Source organism: Ornithorhynchus anatinus, chromosome 7 (genome assembly GCF_004115215.2).
Source record: "Ornithorhynchus anatinus isolate Pmale09 chromosome 7, mOrnAna1.pri.v4, whole genome shotgun sequence".
Lineage (NCBI taxonomy): Eukaryota > Metazoa > Chordata > Mammalia > Monotremata > Ornithorhynchidae > Ornithorhynchus > Ornithorhynchus anatinus.
Genome location: NC_041734.1, coordinates 46,000,081 through 46,023,858, shown reverse-complemented (window position 1 = coordinate 46,023,858; position 23,778 = coordinate 46,000,081). Strand labels below are relative to the sequence as shown.

At 42.3% G+C, this 23,778-nt stretch overlaps 1 protein-coding gene across 6 annotated transcripts in view; it reads right to left on the bottom strand.

Annotated features, from left to right (window-relative positions):
• Window positions 1-13,951: 13,951 nt before the first annotated feature.
• Window positions 13,952-23,778, bottom strand: part of TP63 (tumor protein p63) — a 153,433-nt gene continuing 143,606 nt past the window's right edge. For 5 of the 6 annotated variants that reach the window (XM_029069535.2, XM_039912655.1, XM_039912656.1 and 2 more), the window contains 3 exons: window positions 22,165-22,309; window positions 20,992-21,085; window positions 13,952-18,142 (listed from right to left, as the gene is read on the bottom strand). In XM_029069535.2, the coding sequence (XP_028925368.1) occupies window positions 17,846-18,142; window positions 20,992-21,085; window positions 22,165-22,309 (536 nt within the window). In that variant the 3' untranslated portion in view covers window positions 13,952-17,845. Of the gene's footprint in view, window positions 18,143-20,991; window positions 21,086-22,160; window positions 22,310-23,778 lie in introns of those variants that run through there. The other variant, XM_039912657.1, reaches the window with a different exon arrangement.

Here is a 23,778-nt window from a genome sequence, read left to right as displayed (position 1 = left end):
GAAAAATACACTAGCCCTGTTACCGCAGAATTCTCGGGAGGGCAGCCAAGTTAGAGCACAAATGAAGTTAGGATGCTGGCCTCACCCAAATTCCCAGGGTGCAGTTGGCACAGCTAGGACTTCACTGTCCTGTCATGGTTCTTTTCAGATCCAGTGGAAAGAGCCCGGGCTTGGAAGTCAGAGGTCATGGGTTCGAATCCCGCCTCTGCCACTTGTCAGCTGGGTGACTGTGAGCAAATTGCTTAACTTCTCTGTGCCTCAGTTACCTCATCTGTAAAATGGTGATTAAGACTGTGAGCCTCATGTGGGACAACCTGACTACCTTGTATCTACCCCAGTGCTTAGAACAGTGCTCTACACATAGTAAACACTTAACAAATACCAACGTTATTATTATCCAACATGGCAAAGGACCTGCTAGAGGAATTTGGGACAATAGTTGGGCACTTAGAGCACAGTTTAAAAAAAACTGAATTCACTTGGAAATGCACAGTAAATGTGCTTTTCTTCAGCTCTGGTAAGGAATCCAGCCAGAGTGGTGTGTGGGGTGGTTTTTCCCAAGCTCCTTGTGGTCAGTTCAAAGTTCTGATTCTTCCTAAGAAAGATCCTAGGTGCTTGGTAAAATGTGTATGTACCACACTCTTTACACAGTGTGTGTGTCTGTGGGGTGTGTCCCTGATGGCAAGATGCAAAACATCAAATGGATCCCACAAGTTTCTCACAGTCCTAACATAACCAGTCTCATTTTGAAACTAACAAATGTGGTCAGGCAACTAGTTTTTTTTGTTGTTGCAATTAAACTCCATAGGGAAGCAGTGTGGCCTAGTGGAAAGAACACAGGCCAGGGAGCGAGAGGACCTGGGTTCTAATAATGGCTCTACCACTTGTCTGCCATGTGACCTTGAACACGTTACTGAACTTCTCTGTGCCTCAGTTTCTTCATCTGCAACATGGAGAATCCTGTCAACCCTGTGCTCTCTCCTACTTAGACTATGAGCTCCATATGGGACCTCGTATCTACCCCAGCACTTAGTACATTGCTTGGAATATAGTACAGTCCTCTAGACTGTAAACTCATTGTGGGCAGGGAATGTATCTGTTTATTGTTGTATTGTGCTCTTCCCAGTTCTTAGTACAGTGCTGTGCACACAGTAAGTGCTCAATAATTATGATTGACAGACTAGTAGGCACAACAAATATTATTATTATATTATTATTATCTTTGCTACTGGAAAATATGTGGTTAGACTGGTGCAGACAAAGGCGCCAGGTTTGCAATCTTGAACACTGACAGTTGCGGCCTGAGGGAAATGGCAGTTCTGTGCTTCCTCACCTCCCATTGTCAGACTAGGTGGACTCTGAGGACAGCCCTGGGTGGACTCAGAGGACAGCCGTGGGGTCAACCAGATTGGTGATTGTGAGCCACCAAAGGTGATGAGAAGGCTTAAATTGGTCTCTACCAATCGGGCAAATCAGATGATGTCAGACTTCCGGGTTCAGGATTAGAGGTGGGGTCCATGGACAAGGGAAGCACACATCTTCCCACTGTTTGTTTGGGGTTTACCTTTAATTTCTCACCTCAGGTAGGTAGGCTGGCCCTCTGCAGGACGGGGTAAAACAGTCATATCACCTTTGGAGTACATCTGCTGTGAAATGTTAAAAGAATATTGGAAACCAAGGGGTGCTAGGTCCACTAACACCTGAATCATACTTTCTGCAATACAGCTGAGCCACACTCATGCGGGTGATAGGAATACGCCTGAGGAAATGTGGAAGGACAAGTTGGAGTGGGGAAAATCCTAGCGTGATGGACAGAAAGACACAAAGAAGCATAAAAAATTCCTTGAGGGAAACAGTTTATGGTAGCCTTACCTTGAGCCATGGGGGAAGAGAAAGAGAGGGAAAAGGAAAGTGAGCTGGAGGAGAGAGACAAAATGAAGGAGAACAAAATGAAAGAAAACAAGCTGAGACTCCAAATTTAAAGCTGGTACTATTGATATTGAGATCACAACTATGTGTTGAGAAGCAGAGTGGCCTGACGTAAAGAGCACAGTACAGCAGTCAGGATACTTAAATTTTAATCTCAGCTCTGCTACTTGACTGCTTACACAAGTCCTTTAACTTCTCTGTGCCTCAGTTTCCTCACCTATAAAATGGGGATAAAATGTTTGCTTACCCTTCCCCTTAGACTGTGAGTCCCATGTGGGACAGAGACCATTATTATCTTGTATTTACTCCAGGGTTTAGTACAGTGTTTGGTAGATTAATGCTTAAAAGAGACCACATTATTATTATAATGATTATGTGGAGTTGTGTGAATGAAGGGCTCATCTAGGGAGAGCTGGGACACATCTAGAGTGTTCATTAATTCAATCATATTTATTGAGTGCTTAATATGTGCAGAGCACTGTACTAAGCACTTGGAAAATACATTCAACATTAAAGAGAGATAATCCCTACCTAAAATGGGTTTACAGTCTAGAGGATGGGCTTACAGTCCAGAGGAATAATAATAACTATGGTATTTGTTAAGCACTTACTATGTGCCAAGCACTGAGGTGGATACAAGCAAATCAGGTTAGACACAGTCTCTGTCCCATGTGTCCCATGTCCCACATTTTACAGATGATGTAACTGAGGCCCAAAGCCATAAAGTGGCTTGCCCAAGGTCACAGAGCAGACAAAATGTTTAAGCCTTGCATGCTCCACCTACTTAGATCCTGGGGAGAGAAAGAGTGCAAAGATAGCAAAATGGAGTCACAGAAAACTGGAATCTCAGCCAGTTAGGTGTTAGCTTGTCATTTCTCAAGATCAGGCCTGGGCTTGAACGGGGGAGAATCCTGGGCCTTCTTGAGAGTCCGAATGGCTGAGCATCCCTGAATTTGTGGAATGGTGACTGGAATTCACCCTCTTGCAACTGCTTCCTCTTCTCCAGATCCAAGGATGCCCTCCATGGCATCCACCCCTTCCCCATCCCTCATGGTTGCTATTGGAGACACAGACCAATTGCCTCTGCGAAAACACCATTGGCAAAGTCAAGAGTGGGAGTGGAGCACAATCTCAGTCCTGAATTCTCTGTGATTGGAATGGAACTCAACTGTCCTTTTTGGGCAGAGAGAATGTGTCTATCAACTCTGTTGTATTTTGTACTCTCCCAAGCCCTTAGTACAGTGGTCTGCACCCAGCAAGCCCTCAATAAATACAATTGATTGATTGACTGACAGGAGGCTATCTTCTTGCAAACTTTACATTTTCCATCTCAGTTTTCAACAGAAATATCTAATTCATTCAATCATATTTATTGAGCACTTACTATGTGCTGCGCACTGAACTAAGTGCTTGGGAGAGTATAATATAACAATAAACAGACACATTCCCTACCCACAATGAGTTTAGAGTCTATCCTTTAGTTTCTTCTCAAATCTATTCTCATAGATTGAAATGTTACAATTTCACTGATCATTTCAATTGCTTTCTTCAACCCTGCTCCAGCTCTGTGATATCCTCCTTAGGTATACTGCACTTGACTTTGTCTTCTATAAATGCCATTAACTATGACTAAGGGGCAACTGGAACTGCAAATGGTGCTTCGAGTACAACTGCACCATGGTTTTATAAACTTTTGTTTTGTTTTTTATAATTTTCATGTTATTACTCTGGATTTTGTGGACCCTTTTGGCTGTGCTTGCCCACTGAGTCAGTGGTTTCACAGGATTTACAATAGTGACTCCAAAGACCTCTTTCCTGAGCTTTATCACCAAAATGTTATAGTTTGGATCATTTTTCCTTCCATGTATTGTGTGGTACTTGCTGATCTGCCCACTTAGCTGTCAGATATTTTCCTGCCACAAATCTCCAACATCATCCCCGCATCCACCAGTTGGAAACTCTCAGTGTCCTCTGTAAAATGTTGTTGTGTTGTACTCTCCCAAATGCTTAGTACAGGGCTTTGCATACAGTAAATGCTCAATAAATTCAACTGAATGAATGAATAAAAACGGTGATTCCTTACACTTCCTCTTCCTGCTTTTCTCACCACTCAGACCTGATATCACAGCTCGGTCCATTGTTATTGGGTAACCACCGACAAATCAGTTAACTCTTTTGTGCCTCAGTTTCCTTATCTGTAAAATGGGCATTCAGTGCCTATTTTCCCTCCAACTTAGACTGTGAGCCACATGAAGGACAAGGACTGTATCCGAATTGATTAACTTGGATCTATCCCAGTGCTCGACACATAATAACCACTTAACGAGAACCATACTAGTACTAAATACCAACATTATTATTATTGATAATGATGATAACAATATTTCCTTTTAGAAAAGCAGACATTTATTTCTTCTGATTGTTTCCTTTTTGCCAGTTTTTGATCCATGAGGAAAGTTTCCATCCATTCTCAGAATTCAGGTATTTTTCCCCAAGCCTTTAGTGTTGAACCTTGTCAGAGACCTTTCAAAAATAGTAGCATGTCCATTTGATTCCCCTTTCATCACGTACTTGTTGACCTCCTCAAAGACCCCAGCAGATTAGTGAGGCCCAATTTCCCATGAAAGAAAACAACAAGCATTTCCACCAACAAACTGTTTTGTCTAAATGCTCACTGACTCTAAAGTTCATCATAGATCCTACCAATTTTCCAGGGAGAGGAGTGAGACTCACCAGCTCTTAATTCCAGGATTCCCTCTGGATCCTCTCTTAGAGATGGGAATTCCATTGGCGTTCCTCCAGACCTCTAGTACTGAGGTTCTCGGTAACTCTGTCTCGTCTGCAGTTCTGCAACTTCCCCTCCAAGTACCTTCAGACCTCTCAGGTGGATGCCATCCAGTCTTGATGATGTATTTCCATCTAGTTTATAAATTTGACCTCAGCATTTTAAAGGTTTACCACAATTTAATCCAGTACTATGACTTACCAGCTATGAAAAACCATTTTAGGCGTGGGAACCTACTTAGCTTCTTTCTCAGTACAGACCAAAATACAGAATTCTTTGAGCCCATCAGCTATCTTCCTTCTAATCCCCGAATGCACCTTCTATACCACAATCATCAACCAGTCTCACTGCTTCCTAAGATGATTTTTTCTTTTTACTTTTGTTATATTTGAAAAATCTTTGATTATTAGCTTTGGCATCCCCTGCAAGGAATTCTTTAACTAATCCTCCTTGACCTTTTTGGTTTCCTGTCTGGCGGTTAGGGACTGTGTAATGAGCCAGAGGGACAGGCTGGGTCACCCCAAATGAGCCCAAGTCATTCATGTTTCAATAAGTCTTTAGGCAAATTGAGGTTCAGGTGCTTTGGACCATTATATTTTCCTAAAACATTAGAACTGAGGCTGGGCTGGGGCTCTTTCCTGTAGAGCTGTAGGTCATACTGTGTTCTACCTTTTGACCCATCCAAAGCTGCTACATCAAGATGGACTCTGTACAGTGCTCTAACCATAGTATGCACTCAATAAATACCACTGATTGATTGATTCATTTATGTACCTCACTCTGACCTGCATAAAACCCAGGGTTATTCCTTAGGCCTTGAGTGGGGAAATCTTCCTGAGCTAGCAGGTGGCAGGGAGTGTGACACTCTTGTAACCCTGAAGCTTACCGCTGAGCTTTTATCTTTGGATGTATGTACATCCGACCTTGAAATAATGATGGTATTTGTTAAGGGTTCACCATGTCAGGCACTGTACTAAGCACTGGAGTGGATGCAAGCAAATTGAGCTGGACACAGTCCCTGTCCCATGAGGGGCTCACAGTCTCAATCCCCATTTTACAAATGAGGTAACTGAGGCACAGACAAGTGAAGCGACTTGCCCAAGGTCACACAGCAGACAAGTGGTAGAGCCAGGATTAGAACCCATGACCTTCTGACCCCCAAGCCTATGCTCTATCCACTATGCCCTGCTGTTCCTAGTTAAAAGGATCCCATTTGTTATATGAATTTCTGATGGTGTTATCCAGCCACCATTCCCCGAACAAAGTTCTTGGTCCAAAGTCTCTTTCTATGCCATGAGAGAAAGAGCAGCTCATTTTTTAAATGTCCTAAACAGGGACGAGAAGAAATATGCATCTCTGACCCCTTGGTGTTGGGGAGGGCAATAAGGTCTTCTCTGTTTCATTTGCTTCAGAAAAATAACGTACCCAAGTATAGGAGGGGATTCGAACCTCAACTCAAAGGTGAACTCTCAACCCTCAGACCCCAGTTCCTTAGTTAAGAAAGACTACCCTAAGGAATTTGTACTTTGAGGCCTTTTCTTAAGGGTGTCTTCATTTACATTTTTCATCAGAAATTGATTAGGCTCCATCAAGACCCTGCCTCGGGGGTTTGAGAAAAGGAGGGTGTGGAGAGGTGGAGAATGGGGAAGACCCCACACTTTCGGGAGTTCTAATCTAATAGGGAGTGAGATGAGCTTTGTCGTGTGACTGCTACAAAATGTCTGCTGTGTGATTTCTGCTGGCTTTTGTGCAAGAGCCCAAGGAAGAGTCCTGCTATTCTGTCAGTTTCATGACTAATAACATGAGAAAGTATCAAGGAAAAGAATACAGTAGTAAAAATCATCTGCAATCAGTGGTATTTATTGAATGATTACCATCTGCAGAATACTGTATGAAGTGCTGGAGAGAGTTTGATACAGTAATAGAGTTGGTAGACACCTGCCCTCAAGGAGCTTACTATCCCCTTTTTTAACAGTAATTGTTAAGCTCTTACTATGTGTCAAACACTGTTTTAAGCTCTGGGGTAGATACAACTTAATTAGGTTGGATGGACTCCTTCTTCCACATGGGGCTCACAGTCTAAGTAGGAGGGACAACAGGAGAATTGAGGCCCAGAGTAGTTAAGTGACTTTCCCAAGGTCACACAGCCAGCAATTGGCAGAGTTGGCAGAGGCAGATTAGAACCCAGGTCCTCTGACTCCCAAATCTGTGCTTTTTCTACTAGGTAATGCTACTTCTGGAGGATCCTGCATTCCCTTTCCCTTCTGCCCAAATTTCAGTGATTTGGGCACAGAGCAAAACCCATTTGGGGCTAGGATTCATTTGCCATAAAGTCATTTTTCGATCTGAATCCAAAAGAAACAAGAATGAGTTTAAACACCAAGCTAACATCAGCAGGAACCCCACCTAACCTCCCGCCTTCCCAGCCCACCCCCATGAATCAAAGTAGACTAATGTATCACTAATCCTGCCTCGAAGATTAGTGCCTCAAGGTAACAGCCACCAGTGGGGGTCCGTGCTCCCAGTAGGCTCTGTGCCTACTGGGCTGGGGATAAAAGTGCTCCTGCCGCACCCACAGCATGGGACCTCCACAAAACCCTGGGAAAACCAGTGGCTGTAGGTTTGCCTTGAACTCTGAGCCCCAAGGAGCCTGAAATTCTGCTCCTCTAGATGCAGCACTCTGCTGATTTTGTTTTTATTTTGTGTAGTGTTTCAGTGTGTCATCATTCCTGATGTGTCTGTCTCCGTCCCTTATCCCCACTTATATGCTTAGATCATTACCTCCTAACCCCACCGGCGAGCGACAGAGACCACGTCTAATTCCCATGTATTCTCTCCCAGGGCTTAATAAAGTACTCTGCACATAGTAAGCACTTAATTAATACTCTCTTGCCAATCCTGCCATTGAGTTAATTGATGTCCACTTCAGTAACACCATTTGGTAATTTCTTCTGCTGCTTTCGTTTTGGGGGGACTCTATTCCAGTCCCCAGAGTCCAAGCAGCTTGACAGCAGGGTGAGGAAGGGGAAAGGGCATCAACAGCGTGGCAGCAGCTAGACTAATCAGGAGAAGAGAACAGTACTCACTCTCAAGGTTGAAATCGCAGGTCTCCCAGACTTACACAGAAGTAGCGTGGCTTAGTGGATCAGGCACGGGCCTGGGAGTCAAAAGGTCATGGGTTCCTGGTTCCACGTCTGCTGTGTTACCTCGGACAAGTCACTTCACTTCTCTGGGCCTCAGTTCCCTCATCTGTAAAATGGGGATTAAGAGTGTAAGGCCTATATGGGACAGGGACTATGTCCTAACTGACTACCTTGCATTTACCCCAGCATTTAGAACACTGGTTGGCACATAGTATGTGCTTAAAAGAAATCATTATTGTTATTATTATTAACATATGAAATCCTTCAACCAATCCTGGAATATTGGGACAAAAAATGTTTGACACTTCCTTTTCAGTGGTTCTGTACATGTTAAGAAAGCTGGAGATTAATTTTGGAAACTAGCATTGCTTTTGATACTTGCTGATGGTCTGTGATTCCCATTGGCATCAATTAATCAGTTAATTGTTCTTATTGAGTGTCGACTGGGTGCAGAACACTGTACTAAGCTCTTGGGAGAGTACAATATAACAGCAAACAGATATGTTCCCCACGTCTGCCTTCTTGCAAGCCTACTTACCTTAATGGTTTCTTTTTCCTTCCAAATTATTGCCACTGTTGCTTCATTCATTCATTCTTTCACTCTTACTTATTAAGCACTTACTATGTACAGAACACTATACTAAGCACTTGGGAAAGTACAATACAACAATAAGGAGTAAACGATAAACAATCAATATTCCCTACCCATAATGCTTCTTTCCCCATTCAAAATTTCCCTCCTTTTCCATCATCCCTGTGTATTTTCTTACCCTCAGTGTCCCTGACCTGTTTCTATGAATTCAGTATGATACTTGGGAGGCAGCAGACTATTTATGTGGATAGATGCTAAGGTGGTCAGTGCCATATATCTTTGCTGTCCAAGAAGGCACTATGGCACACTCAGTTCTCCCAGAATGAGTGTTTTCATTAAGTAATTTGAATAAAATGCTGGAATTCTGACAACATGTGTCTATAAGACATGATGCAATGTGAAAGAAAAAACGTGCTCAAGGCACTGATCAAAGCTCACGAACTAAAGGTTGAGTTTTCCTAAATATGGGGGGAAGCAGCACGGCTTAGTGGAAAGAGCACGGGCTTGGGAGTCAGAGGTCATGGGTTCTAATTCCCCTCCACCACTTGTCTGCTATGTGACCTTGGGCAAGTCGCTTCACTTCTCTGTGCCTCAGTTACGTCACCTGTAAAAATGGAGATTTAAAAATGTGAGCCCCACGTGGGACACTCTGATTACCCTGTGTCTACCCCAGCGCTTAGAACAGTGCTCAGCACATAGTAAGTGCTTAACAAATACCATAATTTATTACTATTATTATAACTGCCTTGTTCTGTGAGAGTTGAGTATATCTGAAAGGAAACAAGAGGTTCCACTAACCTTTGGGCTTCTCTGGGTCTAGGATATTCAGCTGAAGAAACTGTGTCCAAAGGGCATTCAGTACGGGGCATAATGAAGACCATGGCTGTTAGGGTAAGGCAGAGGGTGACAGGAGGGTTACTCCTTCCTTTGAAGAACCTGACATCGGCCACTGTTGGCTACTGACTGATCCAGTCTGGCAGCTTTCGTGAAGCTGCTAAGCCTGTTCCATTTTAATACCATTTTAATGCGGTCAAACAGCCCATTTCAAATTCTCCAGTATTTGCAAAGAGGTTTTTACAAAGCTCTTTGCCCCAGACGTTTGCAGCCCAGGTGAATTTTACAACTAAGGACACTCACTTCGGCTGATCCAAGCTCCTAAAATCCCACTAGAGGGCACTAGGTCTTCAGACAGTAAAACGACCGGGCCAACACAGGTTTCGAGAATCAATAGTGTTCAGCAGAAACACATTTCGACAGTTTGAGACCAAGATGGGAAAAAGGAGGGGGATTTTCATTTTGGGGGTCGCTCTGTGTTTGGCCAGAAACATTTCAATTATATATGCCTTTCAGTATTAAAAAAAAGTGGGGAAGATATTACAGGTGGCAGAAGCACTATGAATTTAATGGCCTAGCACTCGGAAGATAGGATCTATAATCGGTTCTTACCACTTCTCTTCGTGACAATTCCAGTGGGAGGTTTGGCCATGGTTCCATGGCAAGACACCAGTTTTGAGGGTGGGTTAAAACAGTAAAACAAACAGATAAGGAGTTGCCTTATCCGACCAATAGCGTGTAATCTCTCTTAGCCAGATATTCAGCTCCTTTCAGGTGGGTACAATAGAGTAATCACAGGGCTTAGCATTGTTGGCATTCAATAAAACATAATAAAAATGATCACATTATGGCATGCAATATAGGACTCTTACAAGAAGGATATGCACTGATATGCATCGTGTATGTTAAAAGAAAACTGTGGAAAACTGACTAATGTACACATTTGGTAAGTCAGTTCACATGGCAGACTTAGCTGGTTTAAATAGGCTCCTGCCACAACAAGCCAAAAAAGCCAGCTCATGTCCAGAACAGCCTTCCAATGGTGTGGAAGGGAAACCACCATATTAGACCCATCTCCCTTTGTATAAAACGATCAGTTCAATTTGGTTACATTTGTCCACTTCTCACACATTAGCAAAGGTTAACTTCTCTTTCTTCACCGTGCACACACAGCCTGTCCAAGTTGTGGATGAGAAATAGGGTTTGCCTCAGGGTGCCATGGAAATAATTAGAGAGGAGTTCATAAGGAAAATAAAGTCATTTGGCCAAGAGACAGAAGAGCTACTTTCCCTGGGGGAGAAAACTTGCATTCTAATCATGGGAGAGAGGCGGGACACTCAATTCCTTAGTCCAACTCCCTAGCTAAAGAAGGTCAAAGTGTTTCAGCAGCCGTGATGATGAGCAAAGCATGATGGTATTGTAACCTTGAATAAAAAGGTAATGAGGCCAAGTTGATGAAAGATGGAGAGAGGAAAGAAAGTAATCAGGCTAGGTTCTCAGAGACTCTGTATTGTACAGAGGAAGAAAAGGGGTAGTATCCATTGAGCAGACGAGGCGTCTCCGATCACCTGCCAGCCACCAGCTGAATTCTTGCCAGGGTGGATAAGGTGTTGGTGTTATTGTACTCATTGCTTTCTCCTAATGAAGCACCACTGTTATTTTGACCTCTCACCTTTGTGTGGGAATATAGGAAAGTTTAGGATGACACCAGAGAACTTGAACACTGAGGATTCTGGCATGAAGTGAAGGTGATTTCCTAGAACTGACTGAGGTCTCAAGTGTTTAACAAGCCAGTGGTGTAAGAATTCATCTGATCCCATGGCAGCGGTAGAATATTGCTACAGAATGGCGACCAGATCCAGTTCCCTGATCAAAACGGTCTAGTTCCATCTGGAAGTTGGGACACCTCACAGGGAATGTATTTCCCAAAGCTCTCTTTTAAAATGTCCTCACTTCTGGGCCTTGATGTTGTGACTGGGTCTTGACCTAAATCAGGGAATGAATCTATATCTAGAAGTCATTCTGATTCAAGGAATAGAACCATTTAAGAAGGTCTTTAAATTTGAAATGCTGAACATTTCCAAAAGCTGTTGGCAGAAGGCCCTAGTGGATGAAATGGCAAAAATTTCTCCACTCATTCTACAACTCTTTGATCCTTCACTTTTCCCCTAGCTTTGTTGCATCCGGTAGGTGGTTTCATGGCAGAGGACTGAATTTTTCTAGGTCCTGATTTATAAACCAGAACCACAGTCTCTGCTTCAGCAATCTCTTCTTACTTTACAAGTTAAGGAATTAGAGTCATGAAGGGGACAAGTTCAAGAAAATTATAAAGTACACTGATGAGTTTGACAATGGGATTAGAGGAATCGGAACAAAAACTGTCAGGTGGTAGGGTGATTTGGTGGGAGCAGGAACATTGGTCTAGAAAGCAGGAATCCTGTGGCTCTCTTCATCCTGATGAATGCAAAGGCACAGATCATAACAACCCTGTGAGGTCAGTCAGCATTATTACCTTAATTTTCCAGATAAGGAACTTAAGGCACAGAAGGATTAGTTTTGTAACCTTTCTGATGTTAACTTAGCAGGTCAGGGGCTGAGCTCAAGAATTCCTGAGTTCTCAAGCTTATTGCTTTGGACACTAACTACCTCAGGCTACCTCAGCTTTAGATGTAGCCATCTCTTACAAGGACCACAGAGACTCTGCTGATCAGTTTCCCAGTAAAGGAAGTGTTGGGGAAATGTATCCTGCTGGGACTCGCATTCTGTTGGCAAATGGACAGATTCAGGATTAGTTTCTGTAGTTACTAATCTTTAAATTTAATAAAGACACACCCAAACACTGAAAGAATTGGAAAACATGAAGGATATGAACTGTAAAACTCGCCTTTGGAGAACAGATGGGGGTCCCAAAATATCAAGTGTTTTTAACAGGCATCCATATAACTAGGGTTATACAAGGCAGAATGATCCACCAAAATCACGAACCGCGTAAATGTTAGCCAGAGGGGTACCTTCATTTAGCCAACTGCCCTCTCCCAAGCTAATATTTATATACTTAAAATCCAACTGAATTGCCTGCTTTATTTTTTTTTTTAATGACATTTGTCAAGCTCTTACTATGTGCCAGGTACTGTATTAAGTTCTGGGGTAGAACCAAGCTAATCAGGTTGGACACAGTCTATATCCCAAGTGGGACTCACAATATTAATCCCCATTATACAGATTAGGTAACTGAGGCACAGATAAATTAAGTGGCTTACCCAAGGTCACATAGCTGACAAGTGGCAGAGCTCGGATTGGAACCCAGATCCTTCTGACTCCCAGGCTCATGCTCTATCCACTAGGCCATGCTGCACTGGAATTAATACTGAGGTTCCAACCTTGATTCTTCCAGAATAATACTGTCCCTCTGTCAGTGTTAAGGGAAAGTCTAGTAGAGTAGTGCTTCTCAGTGTTCAGGGGCCTGATAAATCTGTGGGTGAATCACCGTGCCAGGTGGACAGACCTCTGGAGCTTTACCCTAAGAATCAGTGTAATGGAGGACCTGGGAGGTATATCATCAGAGAGGTTGAATTGTAGCCACTCTCAGAACAGACTGACTGATATCCCACGAATGACGCAGACCACAGCCAATTTTCACTGAGGTGGAAAATAATCCCCTGGGAGTCCAGAGCCGGTGTCAGGGTGGAAAAACTAGAATGGGCCAATAACAGTCGTAATAGTAGTAGCTGTTAAGCACTTACTATGTGCCAAACACTGTACCGAGCACTGGGTTAAATATAAGATAATCAGTTAGGACAGTATCCCTGTCCCACCTTGGACTACCAATCTAAGAGGGAGGGGGACTAGATATTGAATCCCCATTTTAGAGATGAGGACCCTGAAGCACAAAGAAGTGATGTGCAAAACCATACAACAGGTAAGTGGAAGAGTGGGGATTAAGACTAAGGCCCTCTGACTCCCAGGCCCGTGTTCTTTCCAGTAGGCCACACTGCTATCTCAAAAGAGAAGACCTGTTATATAAAGCTCATTGTACTGTTTAAGACTGAACCCTTAAGCAGTGGGGCTTAGGTTAAATGTCCTGTTTAAGTGAGTTATTCCAGGTCTCACAAAATAAACTGCTCTCACTGTAGTAAGAATGGCTCCCACAAGAGAAAGCTAAAACGCTGGTGAAAGCTACGCGGAAGAACTTACCAGGCTGTTCCCCTGAAATCAGCGTGGCTTAGTGGAAAGAGCCCGGGCTTTGGAGTCAGAGGTCATGGGTTCGAATCCTGGCTCTTCCACTTGTCAGCTGTGTGACTGTGGGCAAGTCACTTAACTTCTCTGGTCCTCAGTTACCTCATCTGTAAAATGGGGATTAAGACTGTGAGCCCCACAAGGGACAACCTGATTCCCCTGTGTCTACCCCAGTGCTTAGAACAGTGCTCTGCACATAGTAAGCGCTTAACAAATACCAACATTATTATTATTAAATCGTGTGCCCATCAGAGGAGTGGCTGAAAGCTACAAGGGGGAACTTACCAGGCTGCTGCCCTGAATTCGTGTGACCATCAGCCTAGTTGCTGATAGGACTCAGGGAACTGAATTTTCTTCACAAGTCTTAAAGCCACCCACCCATCTTCAGCCTCATCCACAAGAAAGAAGTAATGGAGAAAACACAACTAGAAATCAATGATTCTCAATGCATTTTTTTTATTGCATGTCCTGATGAGCAGTGATAGCTTCTCAGACTAGCCTCTGCTCATGCTGAGAGTAAATAACGTACCAGAAGACCAGCATTTGTAGTAAAAAAAAAAGAGGCATTTATCTATGTATAGAAAGATTTTTTTTCAAAAAACATATTAAAAAGGCATATAAAAAGTTTTAGACATTCACTTGAAAAACATTTTTTTACAACAATGCTATCATAAAAATGCAAAAACAAAAAGTTCAGTAGTATCATTCCTGTTGATACAGTACAGTATTCTCTCTAGCATTCATTTACAGAATAGGTGCCCCACGCAGACATAAGCTGGATTTCAGAAGGTGAAAAAGAGAAACTGAAAGAAAAGTGAATATAACAAGTTTAGGTCAACACATGCCAACTCCCTCCAAAGAAAATCTTTGAAGCTTCCCCAAACCATGGCCAAAGCCATTTCAGATTCGGGGAGCATTGAACTTAATCAACAAGCACCCCACTGAAATCCTCTCTGTTGGAGGGTGCTGCCCACTCTCCTCCCAACCTTGTGGGGTTGAAAGAGGGAAGAAGAAGGACTCTCTAACTCCGACTCCGGAAATATTCTCCATTAAGTTTCATCAATCTGCATGGTATGTCCCTAATTAACAGAAAAGAGCCCTCCCTTTGCAAAGAATCAAAGACAGATTTGGAAGAAGGCCAGGGACTCAGAACAGACTTGCTCCTCTTCTCTTCCTCCCTTTCTTTACCAATCTCAGAATTGCCTTTTTTGGCAGCTAGAAGTCTATCATCCCCAGTTCTCGTATTCATAGATAGTAAGGGTTCTTGGATTTCTTGCTTCTTGAAGTAGCTGAAAATGCTAGATGTTCCTGATACCTAACAAACATGGCTTCAACTCTCAAGTAGAACCAGAGTGAAGCCAAAAGAAATACAAAATATCAGTGGCTTGAAAGTTTAATCAGCTTTATCCAACTTCAAAATAAAATCTCAAAATGGATTTAGGTGGGAAATTCAGTTGAGGAAGAAATAGTCTTATTTTCTCGAAATCAGCTGCCTCAAGCCTCTCTGATTTTGTAGCAATGAGAACAAGGAGAAAAGCTTTGGGATTTTTTCATTCTTTTCAGGATTCCCTTTCAATTAATTTTCCTTTCAAACCAATTATGTATGCTGAATCACCAGCTTTTCTTTTTGAACATCTAGAAGGATGCTTTTGTAACGTGAAGTTGAAGAGGAAAATAGACTAGAAACCACCAAGCTTTGGGGGAATTTGGATTAATCTTAGAATCATTCTGTATTCCAGTGGATACTAGGCTCTACTGAAACATAGGGTGTTATGAAAGAACAACAGGAAAACAAAAATGCCTAAATGTTATTGCAGGTAGAATGAGCACTGCTATAGAAATTGGTGGACTAGTCCTTGATTCAATGCCTATTCTTACCTTTGGATTACAAAGATGAAACACAAACCCTGTAGCCATATGAGTTGGCATACGAAGGTTTTGACCTTTCAGTATCCAAGCAAGGGTTGGACTATCATATGAGCAACATACATGCTTCCCCCAAAATACATAAGAAGGTTTTTCACAGCATATAACAGACTTGGAATGAGAAATGAAGTCCCACCACCATGGTGACAAGCCAATTGACTGATCCCAGTTTAGGATCCAGCCAACCTAGGCTTATAGAGACAGAGAATCTGGCTAGACTATATGAGTTGAAGACTTTTCAACCCCCACTTGCCCAGTTGACCAAGTTCAGTTGGGGGAGAGTGGCTGCAGCTTAGAAAAAAAAAGTATATCATGGATGCAAATAACTTAGATCAACTGAGGGTTCCAGCTAACTTCCCCAACTTCTCCAATCAAACACTTTCATTCTTTTCTCACCATGTTTCACGCTGCCTGCGTACAACAAAAATGAACATTGCTTATGAGTGGAACAATTGAAATTTTGAAATCTAGGACTCACTCTCCTCTTTGAAGTGTAAAGACAAACAAACAAACAACAACAACAAAAATGGTAGTCTGTTCCCCTGGCTCACCGACTGCATTAGGCGACACAGCAACATTAATAAGAAATCTGTATAACTCATTGTTTTTCAGCGCTAAGTAATTTTTTCCCATACAAAGAGTAATCATTAAACAAAATGTTTTAAAAATGATTTGAACTGTGGTTCTGGAAGACCCACTATCCCAAGAGGAAAAAATGATCAAAACACAAGGAACACAATTCTGCACATAAAAAATGTCTATACACTTTATACACAACAGACCTCTTCCATAGCATTTCAGAACCATGGCAGACCATTTGCACGTGCTTTTCAAATGGCAGCTTCATACTGTAAGCCCAGCATAGTGCACAACAGAAAGCAAATCAGAGCCCGAGATAAATATATAAAGATATTTTTCCTGTCTCTAAAGCGTGCTCTTTCGAAACTTCAATGCATTTGGCAGCAAGAGCCTTGACACCTCCATTCCTAAATGGTTCTTGAGACCACAGACTCTGAAAAAGAACGAACTCCAGGAATGATGACTAGGTGGGATTTTGATCCCCGACTAAGGCACATGAGTGCATTTGCAGTGCCCGACTTCTGCAGGAGAGGGCTGGTCATTTTTGCCATCGCTTTCCAAAGAGGAAAAACAAAAATATTGCTGTCAGAGGCCAAGTGAAAAAATACAAAAATACCACCAACAATAAGAGAAGCTAAATATAACTGAATGGCAAATCAACCAGGCCATCGAATGCATTTTTCTTAGCACAAAAAGGACCTGAGTGAATTTACACATTTAAATGTTTATTCCAAACAATCTGGGCAAATATTTGTCTCTATTATTGCTGAAAACCATCTGATTGTGTCCCTTAGTGGTTAAAGATATTGCTGTTTGACTCACTTTTGGGTTATCTTCTGCACTGCTTTCAAAAGGCATCCACCAATTCTTCATCATAAAGACTGTAATGAGTAAGTCACTGACATCAAGTGGTGGATCAAATGACTTAAGTCTGAATGGAATAACACATGAATGTGCTTTAACTACCAGACAACTAAGTGGCCTACTTTATTGTTAAACCTATGCAATATTGCCACATGCTTTCTCAATAAAAAAAGAAAACATGACACTCTTGTAAGTTTGCAATGTGGCCTTTTGGTTCTTGCAAACCAGTACAAAGGCTAGGTATTCAAACAAATTAGAGCTGGCTAAAACTTTGAAGTAGCATAATCTTATCATTAAAGAAAAATAAAAAAAAAGGTTACATATATCACAGTTGTCCACCTGCATCAATTCAGTTTAATCAACTACAGATGGCCCCATTTTGCTGGAGGAAGGGGACTAGGGAGCCAATAAAGTAAAAAAAAAAAGCAAAATGTCAATAAGTGCAACTCATTTTCTTTACCTTTAAATTATATTAAAAAAAATACACCTGAAGCTTCCTCTGCTGCCTCTGCTTCCTCCATTTCTCTTCCCTGCCCCCTCCACCCCACAAAAAAATTAAAAAATAAGCATATATGTATGTGTATAGTCTTGGATCAAAGACTCAATACCAACTATTCAAAGCTCCTAAAGCAAATATGGTTTCTGAAGAGAGTCAGTGGGGAATCTACTGAAGAGTGACAGTATTCTTCATCCCTTTATCCCCTCCCTCCCAGCCTTGCCAACATCTGTCATGGGCAAGGAGTAAAACAGGAAGTTTGAACCCGGAAACAGCCCGAAGCAGGGCAGAGATTACAAATTGCATTATAGATAGGAAAAGATGGCCCTCCCAACACTCCTCTCTTAATGGTACTGATTGAGAAAGGGAGGAGGGCAGGAGCTCATAGAAACGGTCTGGTGTATCAAATAGTGCACTGCAGAGGGATAGGCAGGAGGAAACAGGGGAGTGGGCAGTGAAACTCACTCCCCCTCTTCCTTAATGCGCTGCTGCTTATTGCGCCGGGCATCCATGTCAAAATTGAAATCATTCCACTCATCACGGGGTGGGAATGAGATGGTCTGGCGGAGGGTGAAGCGGACAGCATCTATGACCCGCTCTCCCCGTGTCTCGCTGGAACCCACGCTGACTGTAGAGGCTCCACTTGGGGTTCGCAGGAGGTGGGGTGGGGAAGAGAAGTCATGGAGTTGCCGGTGGTCGAGAATCCCTTTCCAGATGGCATGGCGGAACTGCTCGGGAATCTTCAGGCTTGCTAGATCCTGGGGGATGAGGAGAGGAAGGCATTAGGAGAAAGGGAAGATATGCAACCATTGCATTTCATCAGTCAATCGAATTTACTGAGTGCTTACTGTGGCAGAGCACTGTACTAAGCACTTGGGAGAGTACAATATAACATTAAACAGATATTTCCTTCCCACAATGAGTTTTTGGTCCAAAGGAAGAGACAGACATTAATATGAATAAATTACATATATGTACATAAGTGCTGTGGGGCTGGAATAGAGTCATCTATCATTCAGAGTGGTGTAGAGAGAGGGTGCGAGTGGTGAAGGCTAAGCATGATAGACCCAACCAGTCCCTGCTCTTTGTGCATCAGGAGTTACTGTTCCAATCAGCCATTTACTGTTCCCTGCTGGACACCGCAGCAGAATCTCTAGGCAAGGCTAGGATAAGGCATAGGCGAATCCATAGCCAAGAATGATGATGCCTCCCAGAAGCAGGTTACACCTGAAAAAGTGATGATTATTCCTTTCATGACAATCCAACATATCTCTGTACTTGGTTGAATTACCATATCTGGTGCACTAAGATGCTAGCTTGAGTTCATGATCATTGGAGGGCAAGAAAAATGAATTGATATCTCCCGTCCTTACGTGTCATCAGTGCCAAGCTAACTAGCCAGTCCCATGGGGAGATCCTTAAAACCAAAGCAATGAATAATACTCTTTGACCTAGTACTGTTTTTACAGAACTATACTAAGTGCTTGGGTGAGTACAAATGGATTAGTAGACATAAGCCTTGCTCTCAAGGAACTTTTACTCTAATAGGGGAGATGGCCACTAAATTAAAGATATGAGGTAGTAATAGAGTATAAAGATACGAATATAAAGTCCTTTATAGGGGTGAGAGTATCCAAGTACTTCAATGGTAAGTAAATGCTGATGTGGGAGTTAGAGGAATCAAGATGGGCAGATAAGAGATTAAGCAGGAAAGACTTCCTGGAAGGCAGAGAAGACTTCCTGGAAGCTATGTAATTTCTGAAGAGCTTTGAAGATGGGCAGACCAGTGGTCTTTTGGTTGTGAAGATGGGGAGAATTCCAGGCAGGAGGAAAAACAAGAATTTAGCAGTGGGAAAAACAGGAATAGTTATTAGGTTTGCTTGAGTTGAGTGAAGAGTGTGAGTTGGTGTGTAATGGGAGAAAATAATGAATATGTAGGAGGATAAAAGCTGAGTTGAGTACCTTAAAGCCAATGGTTGGGAGTTTTTGTTTGGTGCATTGAGGAATGGACAACCATTGGACGTTTTTGAGGAAAGGGCAGATGAGTGCAAACTGACATTTTATAAAAAATGATCTGGACAGCAGAGTGAAGTATGTACTGTTCTGGAGAACTGGAGGAAGACAGAGCACCAAGAAGAGTGATATGGTAGTAAAGCTAGAATATTGAAAGCACCTGGCCCAGTCTGTTATTCATTGGGATAGAGAGGAAAAGGCATATTCTGAGAATGTTAGGGATTGAGAACCAACAGAGAACCAACAGACTGGATATAAGAGTTGGGAAGAAGAAGTTGCAAAAACAATATCTGCAGGCAGGAAATTTATTTGGCTTAATGATGGAGAATGTAGAGGGAGTTTAAGAAGACATCTGATACAGGAACCCAAAAGAGAAAAAAAGTAGATTGGCTCAGAGGATTCAAAGATGCATGCACTGTAAACTAATCCCAGGGGGTCAGGAAGGTACAAGAACTCTGCAGCAATGATAAAAGACCAAGAATTAGTGAGTAACAAATCATGTGGAAGTGCCTGCTACACATAGCAGGAAAGCTGACTGAGGATGAGTAGAGAGGGAAGGACATAACGAAGGATCACATTTAACAATAGTCCATCAGAGAGGGTGTTTGCATGCCTGGACATTTGAGGGCTTCACAAGGCTTAGTATTAACCAAGAGGGAATTAGTTTGCTCCCCAAATTGGAGAAATGGTTCAAATGGTTAAAATTACATCTAATTTTAACTTCAGCAACCTCCCCTAAATTCTAATAAGCAGTCATAAAGGTCAATTTTGGGTCGGTGACAGTAATAATGCTGTATGAGCTGCTAACTCAGGGGCTTGATGATTCTCAGGTTAATGGGGTTATAACATCAATATTAAAGGGAGAAAAGCAGAAAAGCCTCCACTTCAAAAACATGAAGTGGAGAATATCCTGCCACAAGTCCTTTTTGACTCAAACAAGAGGGTAACTGGCTCTGCTGAGGATTTCTAAAGAGTAGAGGTATAGAAAAAAGCTACAAAGATGCAGTCCCAGGCAGAAGACCAGTAACCCAGTGAGCATAGCTTAGAGAAAGGATCAGAGAAAGAATGAAAACTCCCATTCTACCAACCCTTTTTTTAAAGTTGGTTTCTCCTGATTTATTTTAATTTTTTTTAGAGTGGAAGGAGAGTCATAGAGAATGGCATAAAGAGTTAACTAAGATCCCCCATATGAGGAACTAAAAATGAAAGTGGGAAAAGACAACACCTGATTTGGAGGAACACCTGTTGGAATTTAGATGGTGAGAGCATACTTAAAGTTGGGTGAGTAGGGTGAATGAATGAAGCAATGGTTGAATGTCAGAATGACAGCACCTATTGATTGGCTTCTGAGTATTCACTAGTGCTTCTGTACTTTTTGTAGAAACACTGGCCCAGACAGCTACATGGCTGATGCTGCCCCAGCAGGAAGGATACATGACTTTGGGGATGGGCTCAATGAGAACTGAGTTACAGTTGTCATTAAAGAAAAAAAAATGGGGTTTCCGACTAAGCAGCACTGAACCACAAAATAGATGTGCCAGAACAGAAATACATGAAAAAAAAAAGACAAGAGACAATTCTAATGGTTACTTACATCCATGGAGTAATGCTCAATCTGATAGATGGTGGTCAGCCCCTGGGTCGTGAAATAGTCCAGACATGATGAGCAGCCCAACCTCGCTAAAAAACTGCAGGGGAAGGAGGGGAAGGAAGAAACAGAAAAGAAAGTTCACCCTGACTGCGCTGGACAGTTGCAGAAAAAGCTAACACATTACCTTCACCTCTTAGAGACCAAAAAAAAAAAAAAAGACCTCATTCTGAAGTCAGAGTTGTCAGTGCCTCATCTGAATCCAGTTCAGGATGGAGGACAACTTTGTATAAATAAATCCCCTTATTTTTTATGGGGACCAGAGCAAAAGTTCTGGACACTGAAAACTACTTTTTCTCCTTTTAAGAAGTTGGTCTTTTAGTTTGGTGAATGGGACAAGGCCACTCGTTCTGGCAGTAAGAACCTGGGCAGGAAAGAAGAATCTTAAATTGCCACTATATATGCTTGACAGAGAAAAAGCAGTTTCTAGTCTCCAGAAGTTGTGGACTTAACAACTTAGTTATGACTAATGTGTAATAACTGACTTGTTTGTAAGGGAGAGGGTGGGAAGAAGCCTGCAAAGAACATTCATTCAGTGGAATCTACACTCACCGCCTTTCTGTTTCCTTCTGGTTGAGAGCTGTGAGCAGTGAGGCTTGGCAAGATAGAAAGGGAGCAAACTAGAGGGATTTAGCTGCCCTTACAGGAAACTCAGGTCAAAATAGTCTTTTATGTACTGGAGGGATGATGGGGGAATGGGAAGATAGCATAAACAGCATTCTGTCTACATATGTATATTCACCTCTCTTGGAATGTAATAATGATTTTTACTTTTTACTTTTGAGCTATCTTTTTCCAGATTTTGATCATCCTTAGTGACATTCACTTTAGAAGATTTAGAAAAATAGCTTGCAACACTAAATCGTAAAAGCAGAAGTAGCCCGGTGAAGTCACTTGATATTTCACCTTGCTTCCAAGCAGGACTACATAAACGAACATGATAACAGGTAAGGCAATGAAGAGCTATCACCAAATGAAGGCGGTATATTCTGCTGCCTTCTTTAAATATTTCAATCCTGACTTTGCCAGTATTTTCCCGAGTCTTTCCCCGACAACCATCACCAACACCCATGGAATACTTTGGAAGGAAAACTCAGAGCACTGGTTGTGCACACTCACCTGACAATGCTACAGTCGGTAGGGTATGGCGGTGGAGGAGTACAATGAGACGTGGATGGCATGGAGAGTGGAGGAGGAAGAGCCTGAGTTGGGCTAAGTCCATTCATATCTCCGGCCATTGGCATGTGTGTGCCCATCATTGGAACTAAGTAAAAATAGGAGAGAGTAGAGGGGTTACTGCTGTTTCCGACTAACAGAATTGTAATTGGCAAGACAGAGAAGTAGCGTGACTTAGTGGAAAGAACAAAGGCTTGGGAGTCAGAGGTCATGGGTTCTAATCCCGGCTCCACCTCCTGTCTGCTGTATGACCTTGGGTAAGTCACTTCACTTCTCTGTGCCTCAGTTTCCTCACCTGTAAAATGGATATTGAGACTGTGAGCCCCAGGTAGGCTAGGGACTGTGTTCAACCCAAGTTGCTTGTAACCACCCCAGTGCTTAGTATAGTGACTGGCATATAGTAGGGACTTCATAAATACCAAATTATTATTGTTGTTGTTAATAATAATTATTACTAATACTAGAGAGGCTTTGATTAATTAATTGAGAGACTGAATGCGGCACCAGAGGACTTTTCTGAATTATTCTGGACCCAGTGAGTAAACCACAGTTTAGCAAGAAGTGAGGTGAGAATGTTTTAAGTGGTGAAAGGCCCTTGGCATTTGTGCTACATTCTCATGGGAAAAATGTCTACGACTAACAAGTGAAAGAACAGGCTTACAATTTCAATCACTTATGGAAAAGCATGTTGATTCAGTTAAGATTAAGAACAGATTCACTCATCGGAAAGTAGCCTAAATAAAGAACTTCAGTTTTTGTGAACCCAAAGAACAGATCAAGGAGGACTTTGATGAAACAATGGAAGATAAATCACCTGTGCAGGAAGATGCTACTGTTTCTTTTAGGGAAGATAACTTAAGTCCAAAAAGACTTCGTGAGTTACTATTTGGCCAGACTTTTAGTCTAATAGTGAAACTACCATTAGTCAAACAGGCCAGTTGGGCAACATTCAGAACTCCATTTGTTCCCACATCAGAGGGATACATTAGCCCCACAAGCTCATCCCTTCTTCCTTCTGCCACAACATGCCAAAATATGCCACAATCTGGATTGGGATTTGTCTGTGCCCTTGTCCAAAAATCCCTTTAATCTTGTTGACTTTTGGAAGAGCTGAGTCTAGAATAGGACTTTTTTCCAAGGTCACCAATTCCTTTCTTGACAACATCCTGCCATTCTGAGGAAACAATGTTCAAACTCTTCCAATTAGGATTGGGGTGGGGTGGGGGTGTGGTCAACAGGCATAACTACTTATTAGAATAAGAAGCAGTAGTTTCTCACCTTAAATCACCCCTCTTGTCCCCCAACTTGGATGGATTTGGGGAAGCTTTGTTTCTGCAGCCCTTGTTCCTGCCAATTGGCCCTGGACCTCACAGTTGTTTTTTTAATGGTATTTATTAAGCATTTACTATCTGCCAGGCACTGTAAGTGCTGTGGTAGATACAAGGTAGTCAAAATGGACACAGTCCATGTCCCACATGAGGTTCACAGTCCCTTAACCACCATTTTACAGATGAGTAACCGAGGCCCAGAGAAGTTAAATGACTTGCCCCAAATCAC